Raw genomic sequence first — 27006 nt, forward strand, 5'->3', positions numbered from 1 at the left:
ATGCTGTGCACGCTCTTTCCAGACAAAGAAGCTGGCCCTCCAATGAGTTCCGTGGAAAGAGCTGGAAGGATTAGAGATCACCTAGTTCACCCCCTTCCTTGTCACATGTGTGGAAACAGGCTCAGCGAGGTAATGTGACTCGTCACAGGCCCGCCAGGGGCCCAGCCTGGCATCCTCCTGGGGGCTCCGCACGGCCCTGTGCCACCTCGCTCTCAGGCCGGCCCCCTATCTCCGCCTCGGAACCCCGAATTCTGATCTCCGAAGGTGTCAGGCACCTGCTCACGCCCCAGGCACCGCCACCCCACCCCGGGGCTCTGACATCACCTCCCCTTGACCAATGAGTGAAGTCCCAGCGCTGGGTTGAGGATGTGAATGTCGGCTGCCTCCCCCACCCCAGGCCCTGTGGTTGCAAAGATGCTCTAACAGGAAGCGGGTTTGAGGAGCCACACGGCTTCCTGCTCCCCCAGGGCTGAGCAGGGCCGGAGGGGCGAGTGCCAGCCTGGGCCACGAGACACAGCTTCTTGCCAGGGTCCTGGCGGCTTCCTCTTCCACGGCCGCTTCCGTGTGGCCGGGGCCCCCAGAGGCGCGAGCTGCGGCCCGTGGCCCAGGCCACCCTCCACCCCGCCCTGGTTCGGAGCCCTGCCCCCTGGGGCCGGGCCAAGCCCAAAGACTGGCTTGGGATCCTATGGGGGACCGGTAGGGCAAAGGTCTTGGGGGGCAGAGAGGTGGCTGGGCCAGGACCTGGGGGCTCCAGCCATGAAGTCTCGGCAGAAAGGGAAGAAGAAGGGCAGCTCCAAGGAGAGGGTGTTTGGGTGCGACTTACAGGAGCAGCTGCAGCGTTCCGGCCAGGAGGGTAAGGAGGTGGCTCAGGGCTGCTGTTGGGTGGGGGGCCCGCAGCCTCTCCAGCCCCGTCCAGCCTCAGGGACGGAGGCAGCTCCCAGGTGCCCGTGGCGAAGGGGCAGTGGCTCGGGGGTCAGCGCCCAGGCGGCTGTCAAGCAGGCGCGGCAGGAAATGTGGCTCGGCGGCAGAGGAGACAGGGGAGCCCCCTTGTGTAACTACCTGTGGGTGGGGAGGCCGGAGAGCTGGGAGACCGAGAGGCGTAGGCAAGAGAGAGGGGAAGGCATCACTGCTGGGGACGGGAGGCGGCGGGACAGGGCCAGGGCCAGGGGACGAATGGCGAAAGGGCCCATGGACGGGCCTTGGGTCTGAATGAAAGGGGACAGGAGAAGTGTGCCAGGAGAGTTTGAGGGTGGCGCTGGGGCGCACGGGGGTTTCCTGGTTGGAGGAGAGCACCCCGGGGCCGTGGTCGCAGGGCTCGGGGCCCTCTGCAGCCTTGCCGGGCCGCAGGTGAGGGTGTGGGTTGGCATCTCCCTCTGCCAGTCTCTGTGACTCTCCCTGTGCAAAGGAGGAGCGGATTTGGGTTGGGAGTGGAGGGGCGAGGGCAGAAGCGGCTGAAATGTGGGCTGCGGGAAGGGTCAGAGAGATGCCCCGAGGCTGGTCGGAGGGCAGGGGTGCAGGGTGCAAGGAGATGGGTGTGGGGCCTGTCGGCTGCCTCCCTGAGTTCCCTGGAGGGGCTCAGAAGCCAGGAGGACGGGGGCCCACTCCGGGCTCATCCCCGCATGGAGTGGCCACTCACAAACTTCGCCTTGATTTGAAATTGAACACAGGTATCCCGGCGGCCCAGCCCAGCTTGTTTGTGCCCCTCCGAGCTCCTCCCAGAGAAGGGCACGATTTCCACCCCCCCACCCTACCCCACCCCAATCTGTCATTTCCTCTTCTCAGCTCTGGGTTGTGGTGCCTTCAGTCCGGGAGGGTGATGGTGGTTCCCGGCTCATTTCCTGCTCGTAGCCCCGCCCCCTCATCCCCAGACACCTCCTTCCCCTTTTCTCCTCCCCCAGGGGCCCCCATCCCCACCGGCCTCCGTTCAGGGAAACCCAGGGCCTCAGAGAGTCTTAAAGAGCTGAAGTCCCGAAGGCTTTGCTCTGCCTTTCTCTTCTCACCGTGAAGAGCCTGACTGCCAGCACAGGGCTGACTCCTTTACAAGGGATTCCTCTTGAGAATGATGACTTCTGGGCCAAGCAAGGGCCACGTGATCCAATGGGGCTGATGTGCTTCCAGTTCTCTGCAAACCCTCAGTTCAGTCTCCTCATCCTGGGGCTGCCCTTCCCCGTGGCCCCCGCCAGCACCATGTTGAAACATGGAACCCCCAGCCGGCCCAGACCCCACTCCTGTATACCCCTCCTGGCCTGTCTGCATTCCCAGCAGGTGAGGGGCATGTTCTCTGGAAGGTTGCTGGGGCCTGGTCCTAGTGAGACCCAGAGGAGGAGAGGAACACCCCCTTCCCTTCCCCAGCACCTCACCTGAGCCCAAGGGTGGAGTGATCTCGGGCACCTCTCCCTATCCACCCCTTCCCTGGGCACAGACAGGTGGACAGTGAAAGGTCAGAGAGAGGCTGGTGATGGCTTCTCTCTTCAACCCAAGACTCACGGTCTGTGTTTCTGCTTCATTTATCCTCCCTGAGGATCTTGGTTTTTCTCCATCTGTCTTCACTCCGTCTCAGCACCCTCTCCCAGCTCCTTGCCCCGGGGGCCATCTCTTCCTTCCCCAAGCCCTACCTGTACTGAGTTCTTTCTTTTCCTAACGTTTATCTCTTTGCTACCCTGGTCAGGTAGCATTTCTGATCCTCGAAGTCTCTAAATTCTGGGCCCTCCTCCCGGACCCCGCCTCCATTCCCCGATGTCTCCAGCCCTTGACTCCATCACCTCAGCCCTGTCTCTTACTTTCGTCTCTGATGCCATGGCTCTGATCTCTATTTCCTTGACGCTCCCCCTGCCCCACCCCGTCTCTCGGCCTGTTATCTCTCCTTTCGTCTCCATGACCCACCTCCTCCGTGGCTCTGACTCCTTAGGCTCTCTAATACCTTCTTTAAGGGCCTTTTCTGGAGATTCAGAATCAACAGAGAAGGGCAGGATGGGGAGGATCTGGCTTGGATGCAGTTCATGTGAAAAGGACCTAGGCCTTGGGTGACAGCGGACTATGAGTCAATGGAGTAACATGGCAGCCAAGAGAGTTGGTGTGGCACTAGGCACCTGAGGAGGGTTCACCCCATTTCTTCAGTGCTGGGAACCTGAGGTCAGGGGGCCCTGGCAAATGGGCACAGGTCGTGGAAGGATGGATGGTGAACTGTAGGGCCAGGACTAAGGTGAGGCAAGAGAGGTGACCAAGGCGCAAAATTTAAGGAAGCCCTTGACCTAGGGCCACCACAGCACCCAGAATGCCCCTTTCTTTTTCCCTCCCCCTTCCTTCCTTCCTTCCTTCCTTGCTTCCCTCCTTCCTTCCTTCCTTCCCTCCCTCCCTCTTCCTTCCTTCCTACCTTCCTTCCTTTCTTCCTTCCTTCTTCCATCCTTGCTTCCTTCCTTCTTCTGTCCTTCCTTCCCTCCCTCCCTCCTTCCCTCCCTCCCTCTTCCTTCCTTCCTTCCTTCCTTCCTTCCTTCCTTCTTTCCCTCCTTCCTTCCTTTCCTCCTTCCTTCCCTTCTTCCTACCTTCCTTCCTTCCCTCCCTCCCTCCTTCCCTCCCTTCCTTCCTTCCTTCCTTCCTTCCTTCTTTCCTCTCTCTCTCCCTCCCTCCCTCCCTTCCTTTTTTAAAAAGTTTACTTATTAATTTTTTTAGTACTCTCAATGTGGGGCTCGAACTTATGACCCCGAGATCAAGAGTTCCATACTCTTCTGAAGGTCGTGTTTGTGCACAGATGGCACTTGCACAGCTCTAGGAATGGGTGCTTCCGTAAATTCCGCACCTGCGCCTTCCTTGTCTCACCCAAGTCCTGGCTCTGGGGTGGGGGTGGGGGACAAAGGGTGTGGACACCAGGTCACATGAGGAGGGTTTACAATAGTGAATAATGGGTTTATTGATTATTTCCTTCATTCTATATTTCTCTAATTAATTACTTCATCCCACCAAGAACTTGGCATGGATGATTCCAAAAGCTAACACTTTACAAAAACATAGAATAAATAATTTTTTTTTCAACGTTTATTTATTTTTGGGACAGAGAGAGACAGAGCATGAACGGGGGAGGGGCAGAGAGAGAGGGAGACACAGAATCGGAAACAGGCTCCAGGCTCCGAGCCATCAGCCCAGAGCCCGACGCGGGGCTCGAACTCACGGACCGCGAGATCGTGACCTGGCTGAAGTCGGACGCTTAACCGACTGCGCCACCCAGGCGCCCCCAAAAACATAGACGCGCGTATCGGGTGATTCTATATGGTTTCTAGATGTGGGCTCTGAGCTTCCTGGTAACTAAAGAGGTGAACATAATCAGGTCTAAGACTCATAAAGCCCAGAAGGAAAAAAAAAAAAAACCAGATGGCTGAGGAGAGACAGCTTTTCGTGACACTGACATGGGAGAGGGATTTCTCTGGAAAGTCTTGGTGAATCGAACTTAGTGTTTTGTCTTGGGCAATATTCTCTAGTTCAACCTCCAGGGGTTGTTAGTCATCCTCATACCTGATGGCTTTCTTCCCCGAGTTGTCAATACACCACTATTGAGCACCTGCTGTTTCCACACCGTGCTAGATGCTGGGGAACATGTCACTGGTTTTCAGAGGTGGAGACCCAAAGGAAAGTAGCGATAATGAAGTGTGGTAAGGGCCACGATACAGATACAAGCAAGGGGCTCAGAGTTGGAGGTGATCTTTGAGGCGTGTTTTGGCGAACGCATCGGAGTTCACCCGTCAAAGACAGAGGGAAGGGTATTTCCGGGCAAGGGAACGACACGAGTTACGGGGCCAAGGCGTGATCACGGAGCAGCAAAGAGCCGGATCCTAGGGCTTGTCGGAGAGGCAACCGGAGCCGAGGCTGGGAGAGCAGCTGGGCCCGGCCTTTCCAGGGCCTTATGCACCAGGCTGAGGGGTTTCTATTTTATCCTCCATCTGTAGGCCGAGCAGTGAAGACTGGGCTGAAGCAAAGTGTTTATGGAGCAGACGATTTAAGGCAGGGAAAGCTTTCGCAAGAGAAATACACGGCCTTCTGGAGACAGGGTTTCACACAGGGCGTTGGAAGGTTTCCCGAGTCTGAGACATCATGTCAGAAAACATGAGGGATGTTGGGGCGCCTGGGGGGGCTCAGTCGGTTAAACGTCCGACTTTGACTCAGGTCATGATCTCTCGGTCCGTGAGTTCGAGCCCCGCGTCGGGCTCTGTGCTGACCGCTCAGAGCCTGGAGCCTGTTTCAGATTCTGTGTCTCCCTCTCTCTCTGCCCCTCCCCCGCTCATGCTCTGTCTCTCTCTCTCCCTCTCTCAAAAATAAATAAACATAGGGGCGCCTGGGTGGCGCAGTCGGTTAGGTGTCCGACTTCAGCCAGGTCACGATCTCGCGGTCCGGGAGTTCGAGCCCCGAGTCAGGCTCTGGGCTGATGGCTCAGAGCCTGGAGCCTGTTTCCGATTCTGTGTCTCCCTCTCTCTCTGCCCCTCCCCCGTTCATGCTCTGTCTCTCTCTGTCCCAAAAATAAATAAACGTTGGAAAAAAAATTTAAAAATAAAAAAAATTAAAAAATAATAAAAAAAAATAAATAAACATAAAAAAAGAAAACATGAGGGATGTCAAAATCAGTAACATTCTGTTTGGGCCTCAGAGAGGGTGCACACACACACACACACACACACAGAGCCAGTCGCACTTAGATCTTGTCCTTCAGGAGCTTACGGTCTGGCAACAGGGGAGGGGGCCCAGGGTGGGGAAGAGAACCCAACTTTTGGCACCCCTGGATGGGAATCCTGGCGCTAGCTGGTAATACTGGGCACTCGTTACTTCTCTGACCCTCTGCAGAATGGGGACTAGGACACCTAATGCACAGAGCTTGGCACATCGCTGCTTCTCTCCTGCACCGACCTGTGTGCAGGTTTGCCGCGATCTTGTGCGCCTTCCTACGACAGACCTACCACGCACGCGCTGGCCTCCTGGCTTGACAACAGTCCCCGTCAGCCCTGCGCCTTGTGGGTCCGGACAATTCACGCTCCTTCATTTTCTATAGAGTGTTAAATAAATGTACTTTCCTTGTTTTTTTAAGTTTAGGTATTTCCTTTGAGAGAGAGAGAGAGAGAGAGAGAGAGAGGGCAGGGGAGGGGCAGAGAGAGGGGGGAGAGAGAGAATCCCAAGCGGGCTCCGCGCTGTCGGCACAGAGCTCGATGTGGGGCTCGAACTCACGAAATGTGAGATCGTGACCCGGGCCGAAATCCGGGGTCAGACCCTTCATTGACTGAGCCCCCCGGGCGCCCCTAAATAAATGCACTTTCAAGACCCATCCTTTTACTCCGAGTCTCCTTCCAAGCAGACTGCTGCCCCTTCGAAGATTCTGGGGTAGCAGCTAGTAATTAGAGAGAGACAGATTTCAGCTCAACAAAAGGCAGAACTTTCTAGCAGGAGTGGGCGGTCTGGACAGGCAGTGTGCTCCCCCCTCACCTGGGGGATTTTCGCAGAGGCTCTGGACCCAACGGACGGAGAGACCGGGGGCTGAGGCCCTCTGAGACTCCTTGCGACAGGTGGCTATTCCGCGAGCTCTGCCTTCAGTCTCCCCAACCCCCCCCCCCCCCCCGTCCCCGATGCTTCCATTTCTCAGATCCCCTGCGGTCTCTGTCCTCCCAGACCTGCTGATCTCTCTCCTCTGTGTCGTCTGTGTCCCTAGTGCCACAGGTGCTGAGGAGCTGTGCAGAGTTCGTGGAGGAATACGGGGTAGTAGATGGGATCTACCGCCTCTCGGGGGTCTCCTCCAACATCCAGAAGCTCCGGTGAGTCAGGCAGGGAGGGGAGGGCTCCGTGGGCCAGGAGGGGCGAGGGAAGCGGGGAGAAGGAAGCGTGGACTCTGGAGTCTCCTCAGGAGGTGCATGTCTCCACTCCCATATACGCTCACCCAGTTTTAAAAAATTGGATATAATTCATACACCATAAAACTCACTATTTAAACATGTACGACGCAAGGGCGCCTGGGGGGTGCTCAGTGGGTTGAGCGACCGACGCTGGCTCAGGTCATGATCTCACGGTCTGTGGGTTCAAGCCCCGCCTCGGGCTCTGTGCTGACAGCTCGGAGCCTGGAGCCTGCTTCCGATTCGGTGTCTCCCTCTCTCTCTGCCCCTCCCCCGCGCTCTCTCTCTCTCTCTCTCAAAACTAAATAAACAAACAAAAAAATAACACTAAAAGTAAATACGTACGACTCAGCGATTTTTAGTATATTCACAAGGCCAGGCATGCCCCCATCACCACTCATTCCAGAACATTCATCAACCCCCAAAGCAGTCTCTCCACATTTCCCCTTTCCCGCAGCCTCTGGCAGCCACGGGTCCACCACCTGGCTCCGCGGGCTCGCCCCTTCTGGACGTTTCATACAAACGGAACCGTATTACGTACCCTTTTGCGTCTGGCTTCTTTACGTGGCGGGTCTGCAGGGGCTCGTGCACGTTGTCACACCTGCCGCTACTTCATCTCCGTTTCCGGCTCGCCCGCATTTGGTTCATCTGTACGTCGACCGATGGACGGTGCGCCTCTTGGCTGCGAGGAACAGCGCGGCCGCGAACGTTCGCCCACCGGTGCCAATGGGTGGCTTCAGTTCTCTGGGGTAGACACGTGGGAGCGGGCTTGCTGGGTCGCATGTCGAACTTTTTAAGGAGCGGCCGGACCGTTTTCCGTGGCCGGGCGTCAGTTCACACCCCCAGCAGCCGGGCACGAGCGCTCCAATTTCCCCGCATCCCGCCGGCCATCCCAGCGGATGCGAAGTCATGTTTCACCTGGGTTCGCATCTTCCCTAACGGCCAATGACGCCGAACATCTTGTGTGCTTCTCACTCCCTTGTAGATCTTTTTAATTTTTTTGAGGCTTAGTTATGTTTGAGAGAGAGAGAGAGAGAGAGAGAGAGAGAGAGACAAAGTGTGAGCAGGGGAGGGGCAGAGAGAGGGAGGCACAGCATCCGAAGCAGGTTCCAGGCTCTGAGCCGTCAGCCTAGAGCCCGCCGCAGGGCTCGAACTTACCAGCGGAGCTGTGAGATCCTGACGCGAGCTGAAGTCAGTTGCTTAACCGACTGAGCCACTCAGGCGCCCCTCCCTTGCTCGTTTTGTTGTTGTTTTTTTAAGTTTATCCATTTACTTTAAAAAAAAATTTTTTTTTTCAACGTTTATTTATTTTTGGGACAGAGAGAGACAGAGCATGAATGGGGGAGGGGCAGAGAGAGAGAGGGAGACACAGAATCGGAAACAGGCTCCAGGCTCTGAGCCATCAACCCAGAGCCTGACACGGGGCTCGAACTCATGGACCGCGAGATCGTGACCTGGCTGAAGTCGGGCGCTTAACCAACTGCGCCACCCAGGCGCCCCTAAGTTTATCCATTTACTTTTTGAGAGAGAGAGAGAGAGAGAGAGAGAGAGAGAGCCCAAGTCGGGGAGGGGCAGAGAGAGAGGAAGAGAGAGAGAGAATCCAAAGCAGGCTCTGCGGTCAGTGCGCAAACCCGGATGCAGGGCTTGAACTCACGAAGCCGTGAGATCACGCCCTGAGCCGAAATCAACAGTCAGATGCTCAGCTGGCTGAGCCACCCGGCCACCCCTCCCCCCACCTCCCCGCCTCGCTCGTTTTTAAATTGGGTTATTTGTTTCCTTTGAGCTGTAAGACTTCTTCACACGGTCCAGATACTAAATGCTCCAGCAAATCTGTGCTTCGCACATGTTTTCTTCCATTCTGTGGGTTGTCCTGGCTTTCGTGACACTGTCCTCTGACGCCCAAAAGTTTGTCACGTGACGCTCCGTGTACCTGTTTGTCCTTTGGCCGCTTGTGCTTTTGGACATCTTATCTGAGAACCTGTGGGCTGTAACCTCGAAGAGTTACACTTACGTTTCCTTCCAAGATCTGCGTCCCCTCCACCTTTCCACGAGCCCAGAAGCACGTGCAGGCTCACCGCTGCGCCCTCACTGGCTGGGACGCCCCCCTGCCTTGCCGCTTCCCCCCCCCCCCCCCCGCGGCTCCATCCCCGACGCGTCTCCCTGTGCCCGCACGCACGGGTCCCTTTCCCTACCCACCCGGCCGCCTGCACACCCCCCGGCCACCGCGACAGGTGCACCTGCGTCTGCTGCCTCACGGACACACACGCCCCAACGTCCTCCTCCCAAGTCCCGAGCCTGCTGACAGCTGACCCTGCCCGGACCCACCCGCACAGCCCCCGCCTCTCCCACTGCCCCCCCCACCCCCCTTCCCCCACTCCTCACACTCCGCACCTCCCCAGGCAGGAGTTTGAGGCAGAGCGGAAGCCGGACCTGCGGAGAGATGTTTACCTGCAGGACATCCATTGTGTCTCTTCCCTGTTAAAGGCCTACTTCAGGGAACTTCCAGACCCTCTGCTCACTTACCGGCTCTATGACAAGTTTGCTGTGAGTTGAGAGGCCGGGGGGAGGGGGGGGGAGAAGACGAGGCTGAGGGGTGATCGTCCTGGCGCCGATGTCCCAAGTGGGTGTTCACGGCCGGACAGAGTGCTGGCGATCCCGAATGACAGAGACCACGTGAAAAGGAAAAGACCCCCCCCGCCAATCTCCCCCCTCTTCTCTTCGCCTCCCCTCCTTCCCTTGGGGCCTGTGGCTCACGCACGGTGCAGGGATGAGGCTGGGGGATGTAGAACCCAGGCGGAGAGCAGAGGGCCCTGGGAAATCACCTGGGCCAGAGCTTCCCTCCATGGGAGAGAAGGACAACCCTTCTTAGAAGTCAAAACTTGTCCCGGAGCGCACCTCCACCAGCGGACTGGATGCTGGACAGCTTTTAAGTGAGGGAACGCAGGACAAAAATGCTCTCTTGAGTTCAGTAGCGTTTAAACAGTGAGTTGCATTTTGTCGAGCACGATAGGGTTGTAGGAGCCGGGAGCAGCGGCCCACGCAGTTCAGCCCACGCCGGCCGGACCGCGTGGGCGCAGGCCTCCCTGGGCACCTGGGAGTAACTCCACGGCCCCTGGAACACCTGCAGGGAGGGACCACGGAGGTATTCCTGTACCGGAGCGGCACCGGGGGGAGGAGGCCAAGGCAGAGCGGCAGGGAGTTGCTCGAGGTCACAGAGCTATGGGGTGACAGGGCTGAGACCCAGCAGCAGGTGCCGTGGGCCCCGAGCTCTGGGCTCTGTCTGCTCATCACGTGGCTTCCGAAGAGCTGGGCTGGGGGATGGGGTGGGGTGCAGCACAGGCCGTTTCCCACGGTTGGGCTCAGTGCTCCGAGGAGTAAGCAAGGGCGGTGCGGGCCGGCTGACCCGGTTCTTGAACCTTCCTCCCCACCAGGAGGCCGTGGCAGTGCAGTTGGAGCCGGAGCGTCTGATCAAGATCCTCGAGGTGCTTGGAGAACTCCCTCTCCCAAACTACAGGTGTGTGGGGTTCCTCCCTCCCCAGAGGGCCGCCCCACGCCCCACGCAACCCTGGGGCCTCAATTTGTCTCTTCCCTTCCGGCTCCCAGACCTCAATCCGACCCCGGCCCTGGGCGTCCCCTGTGTGACCCCCGGCCCACAATGCCCCCCTTCTGCAGGACCCTGGAGTTCCTCACGCGGCACTTGGTACACATGGCCTCATTCAGTGCTCAGACCAACATGCACGCCCGCAACCTGGCCATCGTGTGGGCCCCCAACCTGCTGAGGTGGGCACATGTGCGAGCGGCCTGGGGGGGGAGGTCCTGGCAGAGCCCAGCCCCCAGAGGCTGCCCCAGGAATGGGCGTGGCTGTGGGGGTGCCCTGGGGAGGGGGGGTGGGGCCTCCTAGAGCCGGGTGAGAAACAGGGGGTTTCGCAATTACGTTGAGCGGGACGGGGCTTACCCACTGGACACGAGGCCTTGTGTCTTCTGGTGCCGTGTCCCCGAGCTCAGAGTCCTTGTTGAAGGTGTGTCGAGCAAACGTCTCGCGGTCTAGTGGAGATCTGGCCTGTATATCACCCCCCGTGGTGTAAGGCAGACTATGAGAAGTCCTGAGAGTCATTATAACGAGGCACCCTCGCGTGCAAAGGTTAGAGATGAATTCTGACGGGAGTGAATTCCCAGAGGGCTTCCTGAAGGAAGGCATTTGAGGCTTGAATCACGCATGTGGTTTAAGAGGTGGGGACGAGGTTAAGGGCGCGCAGGGGAGGGGGGTGGGGGTATTTTTAGGGAGAATTCAGACGGGGAAGTGTGGTGGGGCTGGCGGGGAATAACTCCACGTCTCCACAGGTCTAAGGACATAGAGGCCTCGGGCTTCAATGGGACAGCAGCCTTCATGGAGGTGCGGGTGCAGTCCATCGTGGTCGAGTTTATCCTCACGCATGTGGACCAGCTCTTTGGGGGCGCTGCCCTTTCCAGTGAGTGTCCCTCCCAGCCACCACACCACCACAGTCTGTCTGGGGAGTCACATCAGGGTCACAGAGGGCCTCAGAGGCCACCTCGTTCAGTCTCCCCATTTTGCAGATGAGACAGCTGAGACTCACAGCTGTGGTCACGTGGAGAAGATCCTGGAGAGGTGATGGCCTAGTCTGTCCTTGAGCAAACCTCTCCTGCATAGCCTGACCTTCTAATCACCATCCTGGCTCTCGGGGCCAGTGACCGATCATTCCTACCCCAGCCCACCTGGCCGGTGTGCTGGGATCTCCTGACCCTTGTCCCCGAGGACACCCTCTTGAAGAGCCCAGACACAGAGGGTCTGTCTCCCAAGACCTCTGAGTATATCCTTAGCCTGGCGGTTAGTTGGTGGGTGGGAGGGTTCTACAGGGAGCTGAGGCCCTCTTTCAACTCTTTTTTAAAAAATGTTTATTTTATTATTTATTATAATTATTTATTATTTAAAAAATTTTAATATTTATTTATTTTTGAGAGCGAGAGAGCGAGACAGAGTGTGAGCAGGGGAGAGGCAGAGAGAGAGGGAGACACAGAGTCCAAGGCAGGCTCCAGGCTCCGAGCTGTCAGCACAGAGCCCGAGGTGGGGCTCAAACTCACGAACCGTGAGCTCATGACCTGAGCCGAAGTCGGATGCTCAACCGACTGAGCCAGCCAGGCGCCCTGTCATCTCTGTTCTTGGCCGGCCAATTCCTCTTCTTTCCCTAGGTGGTGAAATGGAGAGTGGATGGCGATCACTTCCAGGGGCCCGGGCATCAGGCAGCCCCGAGGACCTTATGCCCAGGTCCCTGCCCTACAATCTGCCTAGCAACCTGCAGGCTGGTGATGGACCCCCGCAGATACGGCCCTACCACACTATCATTGAAATTGCGGAGCACAAGTAAGGTCTCCTTCCTGGCCCTCCCCCCCGACATTGACCGCCAGGCTCCAACCCCAATGATTTCTCCATTCCTTCCAGGAGGAAAGGGTCTCTGAAGGTCAGGAAGTGGAAATCTATCTTCAATCTGGGTCGCTCTGGCCATGAGACCAAGCGTAAACTTCCGCGGGGCGCTGAGGACAGAGGTGAGTCTGGAGGGACGTAGTGGCGGGGGGGGGGGGGGGTTGCTCTGCTGAAGGCGAGCAGGACCCTGGCCCTACAAACATTCATGTCTTGCAGAGGACAAATCCGATAAGGGGACTTTGCGGCCAGCCAAGAGCATGGACTCACTGAGTGCTGCGGCTGGGGTCAGTGATGGTGAGTATAGGTGTGCACGTGGTGTGTGTGTGCGTGCGCGCGTGTGCGCGCGCGTGCATGCAGAGGCTGGTGAACACCTGCGTGTGCGTGTGTGGGTGTCTCTGCAAGGGAACAGCAGTGTTATGGATGAGACAGACCATTGTGTGTGCACTGCTGCGTGTTTGTGTGTCTGTACACGTGGCTGTGTGCTCGCTAATTTCAAAGAAAAATATACACGTAATGAGTGCTTATTATACACCAGCCACAGTACCCGATGTTGGGTTTGCAATAGTGAGTTGATTATCTGATCAACAGGTGTGTTCAAATGAGCGTACAAAGGGGGAGAGAGTGGGGTGTGGGTTTGTGGGAGGGGACAGGGACGGCCGGAGGGACGGGGCGGGTGGGGGGGGGGAGTTCCTACGTAAGTGTCACTGTGGGAGGTTCGCAGCGGTGGCCAAGGGAAGCCGGGCTGGTGCCTTCCAGGCTGTCCTAACTCTCAGGCTTGAGAAAGCAGGGCCCGCTCTCCAGAGCCTTCCTGAGGTGTCCGGGCCCCTTTGCCGCCCTGCGCTCTCTCCCGCACAGAGCCGGAGGGGCTGGCGGGACCCAGCCATCCCCAGCCGAGCGCGTTGCTGCAGGACAGCTTGGAGAATGATTCCGGGGAGGCGGCGGAGGGTGACCGGGAGCGGGAGCCGGAGGCGCTGGGCGGCACCAACTCTGAGCCTGGCACGCCGCGGGCCGGCCGGTCGGGGATCCGCGCTGGGAGCAGCAGCCGAGCAGAGCGCTGTGCTGGAGTCCACATCTCGGACCCCTACAACGTCAACCTCCCACTGCACATCACCTCCATCCTCAACGTGCCCCCAAACATCATCTCCAACGTCTCCTTGGCCAGGCTCACCCGAGGCCTTGAGTGCCCCGCCCTACAGCCCCGGCCAAGCCCTGCCTCCGGCCCGGGGCCTGGCCCCGGCCCCGGCCCCGGCCCCCCAGGTGAGGCCCCGGGGATCTCCCAGGCCTGGGAGAAGGGACTAGAATTCCAGGCTGAAGCTCTGATGCCAGGTATCTGTCCTGAAAATGGCAGACGCCTCAGTCCTCAGGCTCTGGGTGGTCTCCTTCGGCTGCCTCCCTGACTTCCGGGTTGGGGGGGGGGGTGGGGAATCCAGTAATATTATCAGGTTCTGTGAGATCCACAGAGAGAGGACCCCCGGCAGTCTTCAGATCACTGATGTACCCGAGACTGGGAGTCCGGGTCAGACTCAGACAGTATGGATCACGGAGTACAAGGCGGGGCTGTATAATAGATGCTGGTGATAATATAGGATTAACACTAATCGTTAACATGTATTGAAGGTTTACCGCTTGCCATGTGCTGCGTTAAGGACTTTGCAGGCATTCGCTTGTTTTCTTCTTTTGCGATCTTATGACGCCGTCATTGTTGCTGTGCTTCCGTCACAGCGGTGGGACTGGAGACCTAGGTTAAGCTATTGGCCGTTGAGTTAGTTCAGAGGTTCTGAAGTGTCACTGAGGAGAAGCATTGAGGCAGCACAGGGCAGCGGGGAAGGACTCGGGCTACAGAGTTAAGTAGGCTGTAAAACGTACAGGATGGTGCCTGGCACCTGGCGGGAGCGATAAGCCAGTAGGTAGGGATGCTGGTCTGAAAGCATTGGCCACAGGCCAAATCTATGCCGGGGGCGTTGGTCCCGATACGGTAGCAATGCCAGGAAGATCCATTTTGTAAAGGGTCAAGGCTGGTCTTGACCTGTGTGTTCCTGGGACTACCTTTCTCTCAACAGATGAGAAGCTGGAGGCAAGTTCGGCCGCAGGGCCCCCGGCTGACTGTGGCCCGGCGGACGTGGCCCCTGCCCTGGAGGACTGCCTGTCCCAGGAGGTGCAGGATTCCTTCTCCTTCCTAGAGGACTCAAGCAGCTCAGAGCCCGAGTGGGTGGGGGTGGAAGATGGGGAGGTGGCCAAGGCAGGAACTGCAGGAGCAGCCTTCTCCCCTGGGGAGGACGACCCTGGGATGGGCTACCTAGAGGAGCTCCTGAGAGTCGGGCCTCAGGTAAGAAGGAGCTGTGCTGGGTTTGGGGGTGCTGGGGAGGCCAGAGGGCGGACCGGGCCCCCTGGTCCTGAGCCACGGTGCTATGCCCGCAGGTGGAGGAGTTCTCTGTGGAGCCGCCCCTGGATGACCTGTCTCTGGATGAGGCACAGTTTGTCCTGGCTCCCAGCTGCTGTTCCCCGGACTCTGTGGGCCCCGGGCCTGAAGGAGAAGAGGAGAGTGGGGAGGAAGTCTTCCTGAGTGCCTACGATGACCTAAGTCCCCTTCTGGGGCCCAAACACCCAAACTGGGAGGGTCCAGGGAGCCTGGAAGAAGAGGCAGCAGGATGCAGGGGACAGGGGGCTCCAGGGCAGGCTGAGGGAGAGCAGGCATGCCGGGAAGGTGGGGAGGACAGGGAGGCTGAGCCTGAAGGCAGATGGGACGTCCCAGAGGAGGCTGAGGGGAGTCCGGAGAGCGAGGTGGAGGATGGAGAAGCAGGTGAGGAAGGAGAGAAGGCTGGGGAAAGCCAGGAGATGATGGTCAGTGTGAAGGAAGGGGGTGGGGAAGAGCCAGAGGCCAAGGGAGAGGAGTCCTGTGGTCAGCAGGAGGAGGGCAGTATGGAGGAAGCTAAGTGTGCGGTGGGAACAGGAGGAGAGCAGGGTAAAGACGAGGAGAAAGAAAGCAAGGAGAGAGGGAAAGAGGCTGAGGAAGGAGAGGAAGCCCAGGTACAAGCCAGAAGGGACCTGGAGTGCGGGGCCCAGGAAACCCAAGTTGCCGAGGGGAGCTGGGAAGCTGTACACAGACAAGAGGCTGACGGAGGCAGAGAGGACGAGGCCAAAGGACAGAAGGGGCCTGAGAACCAAGGGGCAAGAGAAGCCCAAGGAGGTGGTGAAGACGGCAGAAGCCCTGAAGCAGCATCTGAAGGAGCAGGGAAGGTCAGCAAGGAACAGGAGAGTGGGGACGGGGAGCGTGAGGGAGACCAGAGTGCTGGAGGTGACCGTGTAGAGAAGGACACCCTTCCTGAAGGGTCACACGCAGAGCCCCTGGTGGTTGGCAGTGCCGAAGAGGGCAGCCCCCAGTCCTCTGAGGCAGAACAGGCGGTCCCGCAGCCACCCCGGCCACAGGAGATGGAGCCCGAGGGGCCGCTCGGTCCAGAGGGCTGCAACCTGTGTCCCTGTCCTCTTGGCTCAGCTGGTGGTGTGGGCATGCGCCTGGCTTCCAGCCTGGTTCAGGTCCAACAGGTCCGCTCTGTGCCTGTGGTGCCCCCCAAACCACAATTTGCCAAGATGCCTAGTGCGATGTGTAGCAAGATCCACGTGGCACCTGCAAACCCATGCCCGAGGCCTGGCCGGCTTGATGGGACTCCTGGGGAAAGGGCTTGGGGGTCCCGAGCCTCCCGTTCCTCTTGGAGGAATGGGGGCAGTCTTTCTTTTGATGCTGCTGTGGCCCTGGCCCGGGACCGCCAGAGGACTGAGGCTCAGGGAGTTCGGCGGACCCAGACCTGTACAGGGGGTGGGGACTACAGCCTCATCCCCAGAACCTCCCCGTGTAGTGTGATCCCTGCCTATTCTCGGCCACTTAGCTGCCTGGAGCTCCCACCCGAAGACACAGAAGGGTCTGGACACCGGAGTCGGCTTAGTCTGCCCCCCAGGGAACCCCAGCCCCCCGACCCTCTTCTGTCCCCCCAGCGCCGATCATATGCCTTTGAAACACAGCCCAACCCTGGGAGAGGTGAGGGACTGTGAGTAGGACCACAGTGCTGGGCAAAGGGGACAGTAAGTTGTCTTGAATCTCCAGATTCCCAGACCGGCTGTTTCTCCTGCCGCCTGAGCAGCTGGAGTGTCCAACACCATAGGCTTTGACCCTCCAGCTTCTCTTTTCCACTATGGGAAGCATTGCCTCCGTTGGTTTACTTGAGCTTGTCTCAGACACAAAGCACTTATCCCTTAGGATATTCCCAAGAAAGTCACCGAGATCCTGTTACCAAGGAGCGGGGTCATTGGTCAAAGGGAACAAAGAGTAGGCAGAAAACTTAAGAGGTTTCTCAAAGTGAAGAATGAAGAGGGAACTCCAGCTAAGTTCCTGCCTCCTCTGGGGCTGTGTACTTCCCTTCATGGAAGCCGAGGGTGGAGGAGGGGAGGGTGGGGCCAGGTCAGAGGCTATCACACATCCACACTTCTGAGTTGCCCATCCTTATTCTGCTCTTGGACCCTTGGGTACCTCCTGACTCTCCTAGCTCCAGATTAGGAGGACCATGTCAAGGAAGCTCTCTGAAGTCCTCAAAGTGCGTTGGAGGGACTGGCTCCCTCTCCAGCATCCCCACCCTCTGCCTCCAGCCGCCTTTAGGAAGAGAGATCTTCTGCAGACCTCCCTGGCTTCTCCTTTTTCCTTTGGAATAACTTCCTCCTATTTCAAGGAAGGGGAATAGCATAACTCAGGCCCTGGGACTGCTTCTCCAGACAGGCTGGGGCCATATGTTCCATCCTAGTAAGAAGCAACCTCAGAATAAAAGTTGTACTTTTATACCTACACAGTGTGAAGCCTCGTGTTTTTTTTTTTTGTTTTGTTTTGTTTTTTTTAACTAGAGTCTTAGGTGACGGGTATTACATTTTCATATTTGGCAAGATGTCTTCTTGCTGTTGTTGTTAGGGTGCTCTTCCTCAGTTGTTGTCATGGAGACCTGTGGCTAGAAACTAGAGCTGGGTTCATGGTGGTCAGGAAATGGGGAAGAGAAACTTCTATTTACATAATGCTCATGATCTACCAGTAAAGGCGAGGTATTCTACGAGCGTAACATCTATACCCTTGATTTTACTTAGTCCGTATAACGATTCGGTAAGTTTGGTATTGGTGTCTCCATTTTACAGATGAGAGAACTGAGGCTAATTAAGTCAAAAGGCTTGCCAATGTTCTCAGCGGTAAGAAGCGGCAGAGGCAGGTTTGAGATCCGAGTTTGTCTGGCTCCAGAGGCTAAACTCTTCTGATCACACCACACTGCTCCAAATCCATTAAGAGTAGGTCTTAACCAAGAAGGAATGGGAACCAAGATCCCTCTCACAGAAACGGAGGGCCTCACAAAAACTGGAAGTTCTGGGGGGGTCTTTGGGTGAGCAACTGCTGACGCTACTACAAAGGAATATACCCAAATCTATCTTCGTCTCCAGTGGACAGCAAAAAAGCGTCCCGACCCAAGATGGCCTCCCAAGTAGCCCTTGTTAAAGATGGCGCCTCCGTCCGACGTCTCTCCCTTGATCTAAGCCAACCTCCCTCCCTTCTGCCCCTAAAAACGCCTTGTCCAGCAGAAAGATGGAAGCACGCATCAGTCGTCTTTCTCCCGTTCTTGCCGAACGCCACAAATACTCCAGTGTTACTCTCCCCGGACCCCAGGAAGTGACTTCTTCTACGCCCCGGCGACACCCCCACCCAACCGCTTCTTTCCTCAAGCGGGAACGACCGGAAGTGGGGCCGCTCAGAGCCTGGGCGGGTCGAGAGAGAGACACTTCCGCCCCTCAGCAACATGGCCGCAGGCCGGGAGTGCGCATGAGCAGCCGTCCATGGAGCTCTCCGAGTCCGGAGAGGGAGAACACGGTCGGGGGAGATCGGCGGCTGAGGCGGCCTTGGCCGGTGAGTTCGGGACGGGACGCGAGCCGGGAGTCTAGGGGCTGGGTGGGCCGGCGGGCAGGGCAGCGTGGATTTTGTTCCCGTTTTCAGGTGGCGGACCTCCCGGGGAGGAAGCCTTTGTTTTGCGGGAGGGGGCCGAGCCCGGTTCTTTCTCTCCCGCCCCCCTTTGTGGGCCGAGCGCACTCCCCGCCCCCGAGCGCGCGCGTCCCCGCCCTCCTGCGCTGCCTGCCGCGGGGCCGGGACCGCGGGCCCGCCGAGCCCCGCGCCCTTTCCGGGCCGCCGAGCGCTGCGCCGGGCCGCCGAGGGAGCGCGGCGGCCGCCCGGGCTCGCGGGCTCCCGGGCTCGCGGGCTCGCGCCTGCTGGCTGCGGGGCCTGCAGGGACGCGCCGCGTTCTCGGGCAAGGTCGGGCGCCCGACTTCTTTCGGGACCTGGTCGTTCTCCCCTTTGTGTCCAGACGTAGCAGGGGCTCTTGCTGGGCCCTGCTGGCCCGAGCGTGCACGCCACAACATCCCGTCCGCGTTTCCGTGTCGCATCCCCTAATGCTCAGGAAATGCTTCCGGATGTCCAACTAAGATTTGAATAAGCGGCCTGACCCCGTTGCTGGGTGTCCTCCGAGGCTGCCCCTGGCTGACAGCTGTGGGCGATAGAGACGCCTCCTGTGCCCTGCCGTCTCTTCCATCGCCTCCTCCTGCAGTCAGCGCAGCAAGCCTCGGAGGGGCACTTCCTCCGTAGGTTTGAGGATGGACAGGTAGGTGGTCCCGAAACCCTGGTCCTACTTCGCCTTAGGGACTGGGATCTTCTCGCTGCGCTGCTTCCTCCGGACACTTTCGCTTTCGGTTCTTCTTTTTTTTTTTCTTTGCCCTTTGTTTTTGTTTGTTTGGTTGGTTGGTTGTTTTTCTTCTCTTTTCGGTCAATACTTTCCTTCGATGCGGGCTTTTCAATCATCCGCTGAAGATTTCCCTTGGATAGGAGAGGTTTGGGGGACCTTTGACCAAAAAGCTTACCCTCTCGTGCGGGGATCGTTTTGTTGTTTTGTACGTGTAGCTGTATCTTTCTGGAGACATTTGTCTTCTCCGCTCTTTGTGTTTCCTGCCCTCCGGCCGGGTGTCAGGGTCCTAAGGCGGGCACCTTGCAAATGAGTTCCTTTTCCATTGTCTCTCCTTCCCGAACCTTGAGCCTGGAGTGGTTTTTTTTTTTTTTTTTTTCTTCCCCCTTCTTGCTGGGATTCAGTTGATGTGGAGTTGTCATGGCAACATTTTAGCAACCCTGTTGTTCCACGGGAAGGCTTGGTGAAGAAAATAGAAGGGGCTTGTAGATGACACACTTGGACTCTAGGGTCTTTAACAGATGACACAAATCTGGACACCCCAAAACAAGAGGCCAAGGGGCTCAGCAGAATGAGGCCCAGGGGCCACGGATGTTCTTTATGGTTCAGGGAGGTTTGCCAATAGCCGTGGGTTTCGGGTGTCCCCTTCCTAGATTTGAAAACAGAAATTTCTTGGTACGGTGTGTGGCTGAGAAGCGGGAAGAAGCACCAGTGCCCACATGACTTGGAGTGGTCGTGGAGGGCCGAGGAGCACTATTTGTAGAGTTACTTTTTCAAGTACTGTAGCCCACCTCTCAGCATCAGAACAGAGGAAACTGTCCCCTGTAGGTGACTGCACTTTGTTCCTGGCTGAGTCTTCATGGAGCCCGGCTTCTTGAAACAGGCTGTTCAGTTTCTTGGCCTCACCGCAAACTCCCTGATTTCTCCCAGGACTTAACACTCTGGCCTGTGAGGCGGGAGATACAAAGGCTTCCAAAGAAGGACCAGTTCCTTGGATGTGCCCCCTTACAGAGAGATGAAGGGGTGAGTGAAGAAGAGGTAGGGTCTGGGGCGGGAGGTGGGAGGCCGGGGAGGACGCAGAACGGCTGAGAGCACTGGCTCTGGAGTCAGGCAGACCTAGATTCCGGTTTCAGCTCCGTCACCTGCTAGTGTTGTGATCTGGCTCCCCATCTACAAAACGCAAGTGACGCTGCTTAGCTCATCGTGCTGTTCTTCGTGTGAGCTAAAATAACGCGTGTTCAGTGCTGAGTTCAGTGCTATGCACACACAATAAACACTCAGTAAATACCAGTTAGATTGTTATTCTAACCTAACCCGGCATCTGTTGGGAAGGCCATGGGAGTTTGGGAGCCACATGGAACTGGGTCAGTGAGCTTTTTATTCACTTCCTGCCTTATTCCCCCACCCCCCCCCACCCCCACCCCTATCACAAACAGGCAGCAGAAAACAGCTGAAGCGGAAGAGGGGACAGTGCAGATTCAGGAAGGTGAGTGGTAGAAACAGACCTGAGACCCAGAGCCCATCGTGACCCCTCCCCGCCCCCCCCCCCCGCGGGCACACCTCCCGTGCACCCTTGTCCTTCGTGGAACAGAGGGAGAAAGTCCATACCTCGCAGAGTTTTCCTTCGCTCTTTTAATTCAGGAGCGGTGGCAACTGGGGAGGACCCCACCAGCGTGGCCATTGCCAGCATCCAGTCAGCTGCCACCTTCCCTGACCCCAACGTCAAGTACGTCTTCCGAACTGAGAATGGGGGCCAGGTAAGGGAGGGGGCCAGGCGCCTGCAGGTGTTACCTGGGGTTAGGGTTGAGGGAGGTAATCGAACCCTCAGGGGGAGACCTGGCTTGGAGGTGGGGGTGGGGCGAAGGTGTGGACTCCTGCGGGGTGGGGAGGGGCTTGGAGGATGAGGTTTGGAGTAGGGATTGGGGGTGGGGGGGGGCTGAAACTTCTGGGGAAAGAGGGGAGAGTGGCTGAATCTCTGTCTCTGACGCACTCTTGTTTTGGGGCATTATCTGAGAGAAGCTTTATGAGGGTCCTGGGGTCCCCAACATTTACTCTCCTGCTCTCTCTCCCTCCCCACCGCTTCCCTTTCCTCCTGCTTCTAGGTGATGTACAGGGTGATCCAGGTGTCTGAGGGGCAGCTGGATGGCCAGACTGAGGGGACTGGCGCCATCAGTGGCTATCCTGCCACTCAGTCCATGACCCAGGTACCAGGGTACGGGCTGGGGAGGGGGCCCCAGAGCTCCGCGGAGGAAAATGAAGCTGAGCCCATGGGCTGGGGCTGGGGGCGGTGAGGCACCCGGGGCTGCTTTGTCCCCAGGTGCTAGGTTCTCCCTTTCTCGATATTTCTCCCTCCTTCCTCTCGGGGATAGGAGCTGTACAGCGAGTAGTTCGGTGGGAAGTACCTGACTGTCGTTGAACTTTGTTCTCATGTTCCCTTTCCCAGGCGGTGATCCAGGGTGCATTCACCAGTGACGATACGGTTGACGCCGAGGGGACAGCTGCCGAGACGCACTACACTTACTTCCCCAGCACTGCCGTGGGCGATGGGGCCGCGGGTACCACCTCGGGGAGCGCGGCCGCGGTTGTCACGACGCAGGGCTCAGAGGCACTGCTGGGGCAGGCGACCCCTCCCGGCACCGGTGAGACGTGTGAGGGTGCGGCTGGAGGGACAAGGCTGGGGGCAGGGGGCCTTTCCTCATGACCCCTTAATGATCGCTAAGACCCGGGCAGGCAGTGAGTCTGGGGCTGCCCTTCCAGCAGGAGGAAGTGTGTCCTTCTTAGAGGATCCTAGGGCCTTGGCCTCAGAGCTCCATGAGGTTCCTGGTCCCACGTCCTGACAGAACCGACCCCGCATCTTCACAGGCCAATTCTTTGTGATGATGTCGCCACAAGAAGTGTTGCAGGGAGGAAGCCAGCGCTCCATTGCCCCAAGGACTCACCCTTATTCCCCGTGAGTGACCCCTGGTTCTTCTCGGCTGCCGTGGTGTTCTTGATCCCTGCCAACTCCTGTGTCGTCCCCTAACCCCATCTCCAATCTCTCTCGTCCTTCCCTTACCCTGGCCGCCCTGGGCTCTGTCGTCAGGAAGTCAGAAGCTCCGCGGACCACTCGGGATGAGAAACGCAGGGCTCAGCATAACGAAGGTGGGTACTGCTAGGTGGCATTGGGGACGGCGTGGTGTCTGAGCGAGAGAGCTTGGGGAGTTGGACAGGGCCGGTGGGGGGGGGGGGGCTCTCACAGAGTCACCTTGACCTCCGCTCTGCCCCACAGTCGAGCGCCGCCGCCGAGACAAGATCAACAATTGGATCGTGCAGCTGTCCAAGATCATCCCGGACTGCTCCATGGAGAGCACCAAGTCTGGCCAGGTCACGGGAGGGCCCCGGGAGTGGGCCGGACGCCTGGGTTCTGTCTCCTGGTATCGTCTGCAGAAATGGTGGAGAGGGCACACGTGGCAGGAACCCGTGCTTCTCTCTCTCTGAGGTTCCCCGTGTCCTTGTGAAAGGTTACGCCACCATCCTTAGGGGAGAACGAGGCCCAGGGGGTGTGTGTGCTTTAGGAAGGCCAGGCAGGGAGCACCTTAGTCCTCATTTTGTTGGCTGCTTCTTGCAGAGTAAAGGTGGCATTCTCTCCAAAGCCTGTGATTATATCCAGGAGCTTCGACAGAGTAACCACCGGTTGTCTGAGGAACTGCAAGGGCTTGACCAGCTGCAGCTGGACAATGATGTGCTTCGACAGCAGGTCAGACCCCTGTCCTCCGTACAGCCCTCCTCGACTCCAGGGCCCCTGAGCCAGTTTGGGACTCCCTCCTTTGGTTTCCATAGAGCGGGCCTCATCCTCTTCCCCTCACTAGTGGATGCCTGAAGAAGGTCAGAAAAGTGCCAACTTTTCGACTTAACTCTCCTCATCGCCTCCTTTCCACGTCAGGTGGAAGATCTCAAAAACAAGAACCTGCTGCTTCGAGCTCAGTTGCGACACCACGGAGTAGAGGTCGTCATTAAGAACGACAGCAACTAACTATGGGGACTCCGGGGCTTCGGGCCCTACAGCCCCTTTCTGAGAACTACAGATAGCCCAGGAGCAGCAGGCCAACCCCGTGCCCCTTTCCTTCACTGCCCACTTCTGGCGTGGGACCAGGGGGAGTCAGAAGGCGTGGCTTTGAACCGAGGCCCTGTGATCGAGCAGCCTGCAGTGGTGTGAAACACACGCGTGGGCGGGCGCGGACAGCCTTGCCCAGTCGCGCGCCATGCAGCCCCTGGGCCCTTGTGCCCCTCTTGCGCATGCATGTGCTGTCTCCATGCTGGATACTGGACACACAGAACCGGGGGTGGGGGGAGCTTGCCCCGTGCTCGCTTAGAGTGCCAGCAGAGGGTCCGCTAACGAGTGATGCTCTGGCCTGCCCCAGGACTCTGGCGCTCTCTTCCACTGGTTCTTCCTCACCCTGGAGCTCAGATGTGCACCTGAGGACTCTGGGGAACAGGCTTTAGCAAGAAGTGGGGAAAAGGATGCTTAGCAGCGGCCGCTGCCCCCCAGGAAGAGGAGACTGGCCGGCAAGCATCTAAGGCCTATGCAGAAGTCTCTGGAGCCGGGGAGAACAACAGACAGGGGCCCACTTGGGGCCTTCCCCCTTGTGGGGACGGTTTTTCTTTTACTTTCTTTTCTTTTCTTGTTTTTTTTTTTTTTTAAAGATAAAATGTTCAGAGCCACATTTCTCTCCTGGTTTTCCTTTTTGTGGGCCCCAGGGCGGAAGGGAGGGGGGGGGCACATTGCACTTTGCCCAGGAAGGGCTGGTCGGCCCAGGTTAGGGTGGGGTGCCACTCCCGTGTTCATGACTCTGAGTCCCGGTGCCTGGGCCAAGCCTGACCGTCCGCGCCGGGCAGTCGCAAGAATCTCGGGCCAGCGCGGGTATCGGCTGTACCGCGCGCGAACAGGTGCCGAGGGGGCAGTTCGGGAGGCGGTGCCTTCGCTTCCGGTTCCGGTCCCGGCTCCGGGAGGCGGGGGAGATGCTGCGGGCACGGAGGGGGCGGCCCGGGGCCGCATTCCTGCAGCTCGCCGTCGCGGCGCGCGCCATGGCCGGAGGTACCTGCGGGGAGACGCTGGGCCTCGCCCCGACCCCCGGGAGCGCGCGGAGCCCCCGGGAGGAGGCGCGGCGGCGGGGGGCGCGGAGGTCCGCACGCTCCCGCTCCCGCTCCCGGGCTGGGGCGCCGCGCTCCGCTCCAGGCTCTCGTGCCTCCCTCCTCAGCGCCCACGGTCTCGCTCCCTGAACTGCGTTCGCTCCTGGCCTCGGGCCGGGCCCGGCTCATCGATGTGAGATCTCGGGAGGAGGCGGCAGCGGGGACCATCCCGGGGGCGCTCAACATCCCGGGTAGGGGGCCGAGGGGACGCCCGCGCGGGTGGCCTAGAGGCCGTGCAGGAGGGGCGTCTAGGGCGGCGTGGGGGAGGCACGGCTGCGGGGGTCCCGCCTTACCTTAAGCCGCCCCCACCCACCCACCTCCCGACTTCCTGGAGAAGCGCTGGTGGGAGGCGGATCCTGGCAGCGCGACCGGCCCTTCCAGTTTGAGCGGATCGCAGGCGGCGAGGAAGGGGCGGACCCGCTGCTCCGCGCTTGACCTCCCCGAGGCCGGGCGCCCGCCCGCCGCTCCTCCTCGCCGCAGGGGAGGTGGCCCCCGTTCAGCTGTGTGCGGCCGCCTTCGTGCGCGGGCGGGCCTGCCCTGTCCTTGAGGTTGGGGTGTGGCGTGGTCACCGGGTGTGGTGTGGGGGCGCTCCGGAGACGCGCTCGGGCCGCAGGAGCCAGTCCTGCCGGGCCCGGTGTGAACCTGAGATCGCCAGCCGCCGGCTTCCCATTCTGTCCCCTCGACTCTTCCCAGTGTCTGAGCTGGAAAGTGCCCTGCAAATGGAGCCCGCCGCTTTCCAGGCTTTGTACTCCGCCGAGAAGCCGAAGCGGGACGATGAGAATCTCATTTTCTTCTGCCAGATGGGCAAGCGGGGTTTGCAGGCCACGCAGCTGGCCCAGGGCCTTGGATACACCGGGTATGGGGGAGGCGTGCATCGCCGGCTGGGGGTGACTGGGGACTGCCTCCCGGGCCTGTCCTTCCCTCACCCCCTCCCCCTTTTGTCTCCACAGGGCTCGCAACTACGCAGGGGCCTATAGAGAATGGTTCCAGAAAGAAGGTTAGGTAGAAGGTGGCTTACTGACGGCCCCCGCGGCCACCGTAACTGCGGGTGGTGGAGGGTCTGACTCCCCAGCTTGCGCACTGCTTACAGTGCCCTGCGCGCAAAAGCATCAAATAAAGACCGTTTACTCGAAGCACTGGAAGCACTTAGTTTGTGGGGTGCACTGCGAACACTCCCAGTCTTTATCTAGACTTCACTTCAGCCCTGGGTCCTTCTCCAGCATCCTCTGTCCCCACCCCCCCACCCCCCACCCCAACCTCCCAACCCCCTGCAGTTTCCCGAGGGGATGATTCTCCTGGAACAATTGTTTTCAGCTCAGGATGCACATCAGAATCAGTTGGTACCTAAAAGAAAAAAAAAGGTGTGGGTCCCCTTCCAGATTTGGAATCTTGGGGGTGAGACCTGGGGAGTGGTGGTTTTATGAGCCCCCGAAGTGATTTTTTAAGTGTTGTTTAATATGGGGCTGGATCCCGCGACGCTGGGATCATGGCCCAAACTGAAATCAAGAGTCGGATGCCCAAACGACTGAGCCACCCAGGCGCCCCTCTCCCCCCCCCCACAACCCCCCCCCCCCAAGTGATTCTAATGTGCAGTCAGGGGCCAGAACCACTGCTCCAGAGGGCAGCCGACTGGGGCTTGGCTTGGCCTTGCTGCCATGACTGTTTTTTCCACGTTGTCTGTGACTGCTTTTGTGTAAAAAGGCGGCATTGTTGTGACAGGGACTCTATGTTCTTCCAGTCCTAACATTTTAACTATCTAGTTCTTGATGGCCATAGTTTGCCCGCCCCTGCCCCTGCCCTTCGGGTCCCCAGCCCCCACCTGCCCTCCCTCAGGCTTCGTCACTGGGTTGAGGAAAGGAAAGGGCAGCTCCAGGCAGTGAGGGACTGAACAGATGTCACCCTTCATGCCTACAGGGGTGTCAAACACAGGTTACAAGTGTGAGGTTACACCAAAGACAGGCCCCGGCTTCTAGCAACACCGTCCTTTGATCCCACGCTGGATTGAACAAAATTTAATTGGTTAAGGAAACACACACTTGCTGACAAAACTCAACACAGCGTGTATGTACCTTCCCTCTGGTGCGGGGCATAGCTTGATGCATATCCTTCCAGACCTTTCAGATATTTACATATCAGGGTTCTGACTTCCTAAGTTTGCTGTCTTAAAATTTTATTCCTTGAGGCGCCCGGCTGGCTTAGTCGGTAGAGCCTACAACTCTTGATCTTGGGGTTGCGAGTCTGAGCCCCACGTTGGGCGGGATGATTCCTGAAAAAAATAAATGAAAACTTAAGAGGAGCGCCTGGATGGCGCGGTTGATTAAGCATCCATTTCTGGATTTTGGCTCAGGTTATGATCTCCTGGTTGGTGAGTTTGAGCCCCACATCGAGCTCCGTGCTGACAGCTCAGAGCCTGCTTGGGATTCTCTCTCTGCCCCTCCCCTGTGCTCGCTCGCTTGTGCTCTCTCTCTCTCTCTCTCAGAATAAATAAACATATTTAGTTACAGTGAGGAAGGGAGGCAAACCCTAAGAGACTCTTAAATACTGAAAAACCGAGGGTGGATGGTGGGGGGGAGACGGGAAAGTGGGGGATGGGCACTGAGGAGGGCACCTGTTGGGATGAGCACTGGGTGTTGCACGGATGCCAATTTGACAATAAATTATATTTATTTTATTTATTTATTTATTTATTTTTAATTTTTTTTTTCAACGTTTATTTATTTTTGGGACAGAGAGAGACAGAGCATGAACGGGGGAGGGGTAGAGAGAGAGGGAGACACAGAATGGGAAG

At 58.3% G+C, this 27006-nt stretch overlaps 3 protein-coding genes across 8 annotated transcripts; all 3 read left to right on the forward strand.

The window, feature by feature from the left end:
• Positions 1-402: 402 nt before the first annotated feature.
• Positions 403-17131, forward strand: ARHGAP30 (Rho GTPase activating protein 30). 2 transcript variants are annotated; one of them, XM_043568719.1, is made up of 12 exons: positions 403-853; positions 6683-6785; positions 9260-9404; positions 10292-10374; positions 10533-10640; positions 11202-11329; positions 12069-12240; positions 12319-12422; positions 12517-12594; positions 13156-13562; positions 14366-14626; positions 14719-17131. In XM_043568719.1, the coding sequence occupies exons 1-12, from the start codon at positions 757-759 to the stop codon at positions 16345-16347; spliced, it is 3315 nt and encodes a 1104-aa protein (XP_043424654.1). In that variant the 5' UTR covers positions 403-756; the 3' UTR covers positions 16348-17131. The 2 variants fall into 2 exon arrangements, with proteins under 2 accessions (XP_043424654.1, XP_043424655.1); XM_043568720.1 differs by having other exon boundaries at positions 404-853; positions 14366-14455.
• A 954-nt stretch (positions 17132-18085) lies between these two features.
• Positions 18086-23752, forward strand: USF1 (upstream transcription factor 1). 4 transcript variants are annotated; one of them, XM_043568726.1, is made up of 12 exons: positions 18086-18226; positions 18678-18971; positions 19980-20072; positions 20486-20535; positions 20691-20806; positions 21152-21253; positions 21493-21688; positions 21912-21999; positions 22132-22190; positions 22318-22412; positions 22657-22785; positions 22972-23752. In XM_043568726.1, exons 3-12 carry the CDS (start codon positions 20065-20067, stop codon positions 23059-23061), a joined length of 933 nt encoding a protein of 310 aa, XP_043424661.1. In that variant the 5' UTR covers positions 18086-18226; positions 18678-18971; positions 19980-20064; the 3' UTR covers positions 23062-23752. The 4 variants fall into 4 exon arrangements, with proteins under 4 accessions (XP_043424661.1, XP_043424662.1, XP_043424660.1 ...); XM_043568727.1 differs by having other exon boundaries at positions 18092-18226; positions 18771-18971; XM_043568725.1 differs by lacking the exon at positions 18678-18971 and having other exon boundaries at positions 18098-18226.
• Positions 23753-23954: 202 nt separating this feature from the next.
• On the forward strand, positions 23955-25351 carry TSTD1 (thiosulfate sulfurtransferase like domain containing 1). Of its 2 annotated transcripts, XM_043568729.1 has the most exons (5): positions 23982-24123; positions 24287-24409; positions 24912-25074; positions 25169-25260; positions 25313-25351. In XM_043568729.1, exons 1-4 carry the CDS (start codon positions 24048-24050, stop codon positions 25218-25220), a joined length of 414 nt encoding a protein of 137 aa, XP_043424664.1. In that variant the 5' UTR covers positions 23982-24047; the 3' UTR covers positions 25221-25260; positions 25313-25351. The 2 variants fall into 2 exon arrangements, with proteins under 2 accessions (XP_043424665.1, XP_043424664.1); XM_043568730.1 differs by lacking the exon at positions 24287-24409 and having other exon boundaries at positions 23955-24123.
• Positions 25352-27006: the final 1655 nt, after the last annotated feature.

The sequence above is a fragment of the Prionailurus bengalensis genome, chromosome E4 (assembly GCF_016509475.1).
Source record: "Prionailurus bengalensis isolate Pbe53 chromosome E4, Fcat_Pben_1.1_paternal_pri, whole genome shotgun sequence".
NCBI lineage: Eukaryota > Metazoa > Chordata > Mammalia > Carnivora > Felidae > Prionailurus > Prionailurus bengalensis.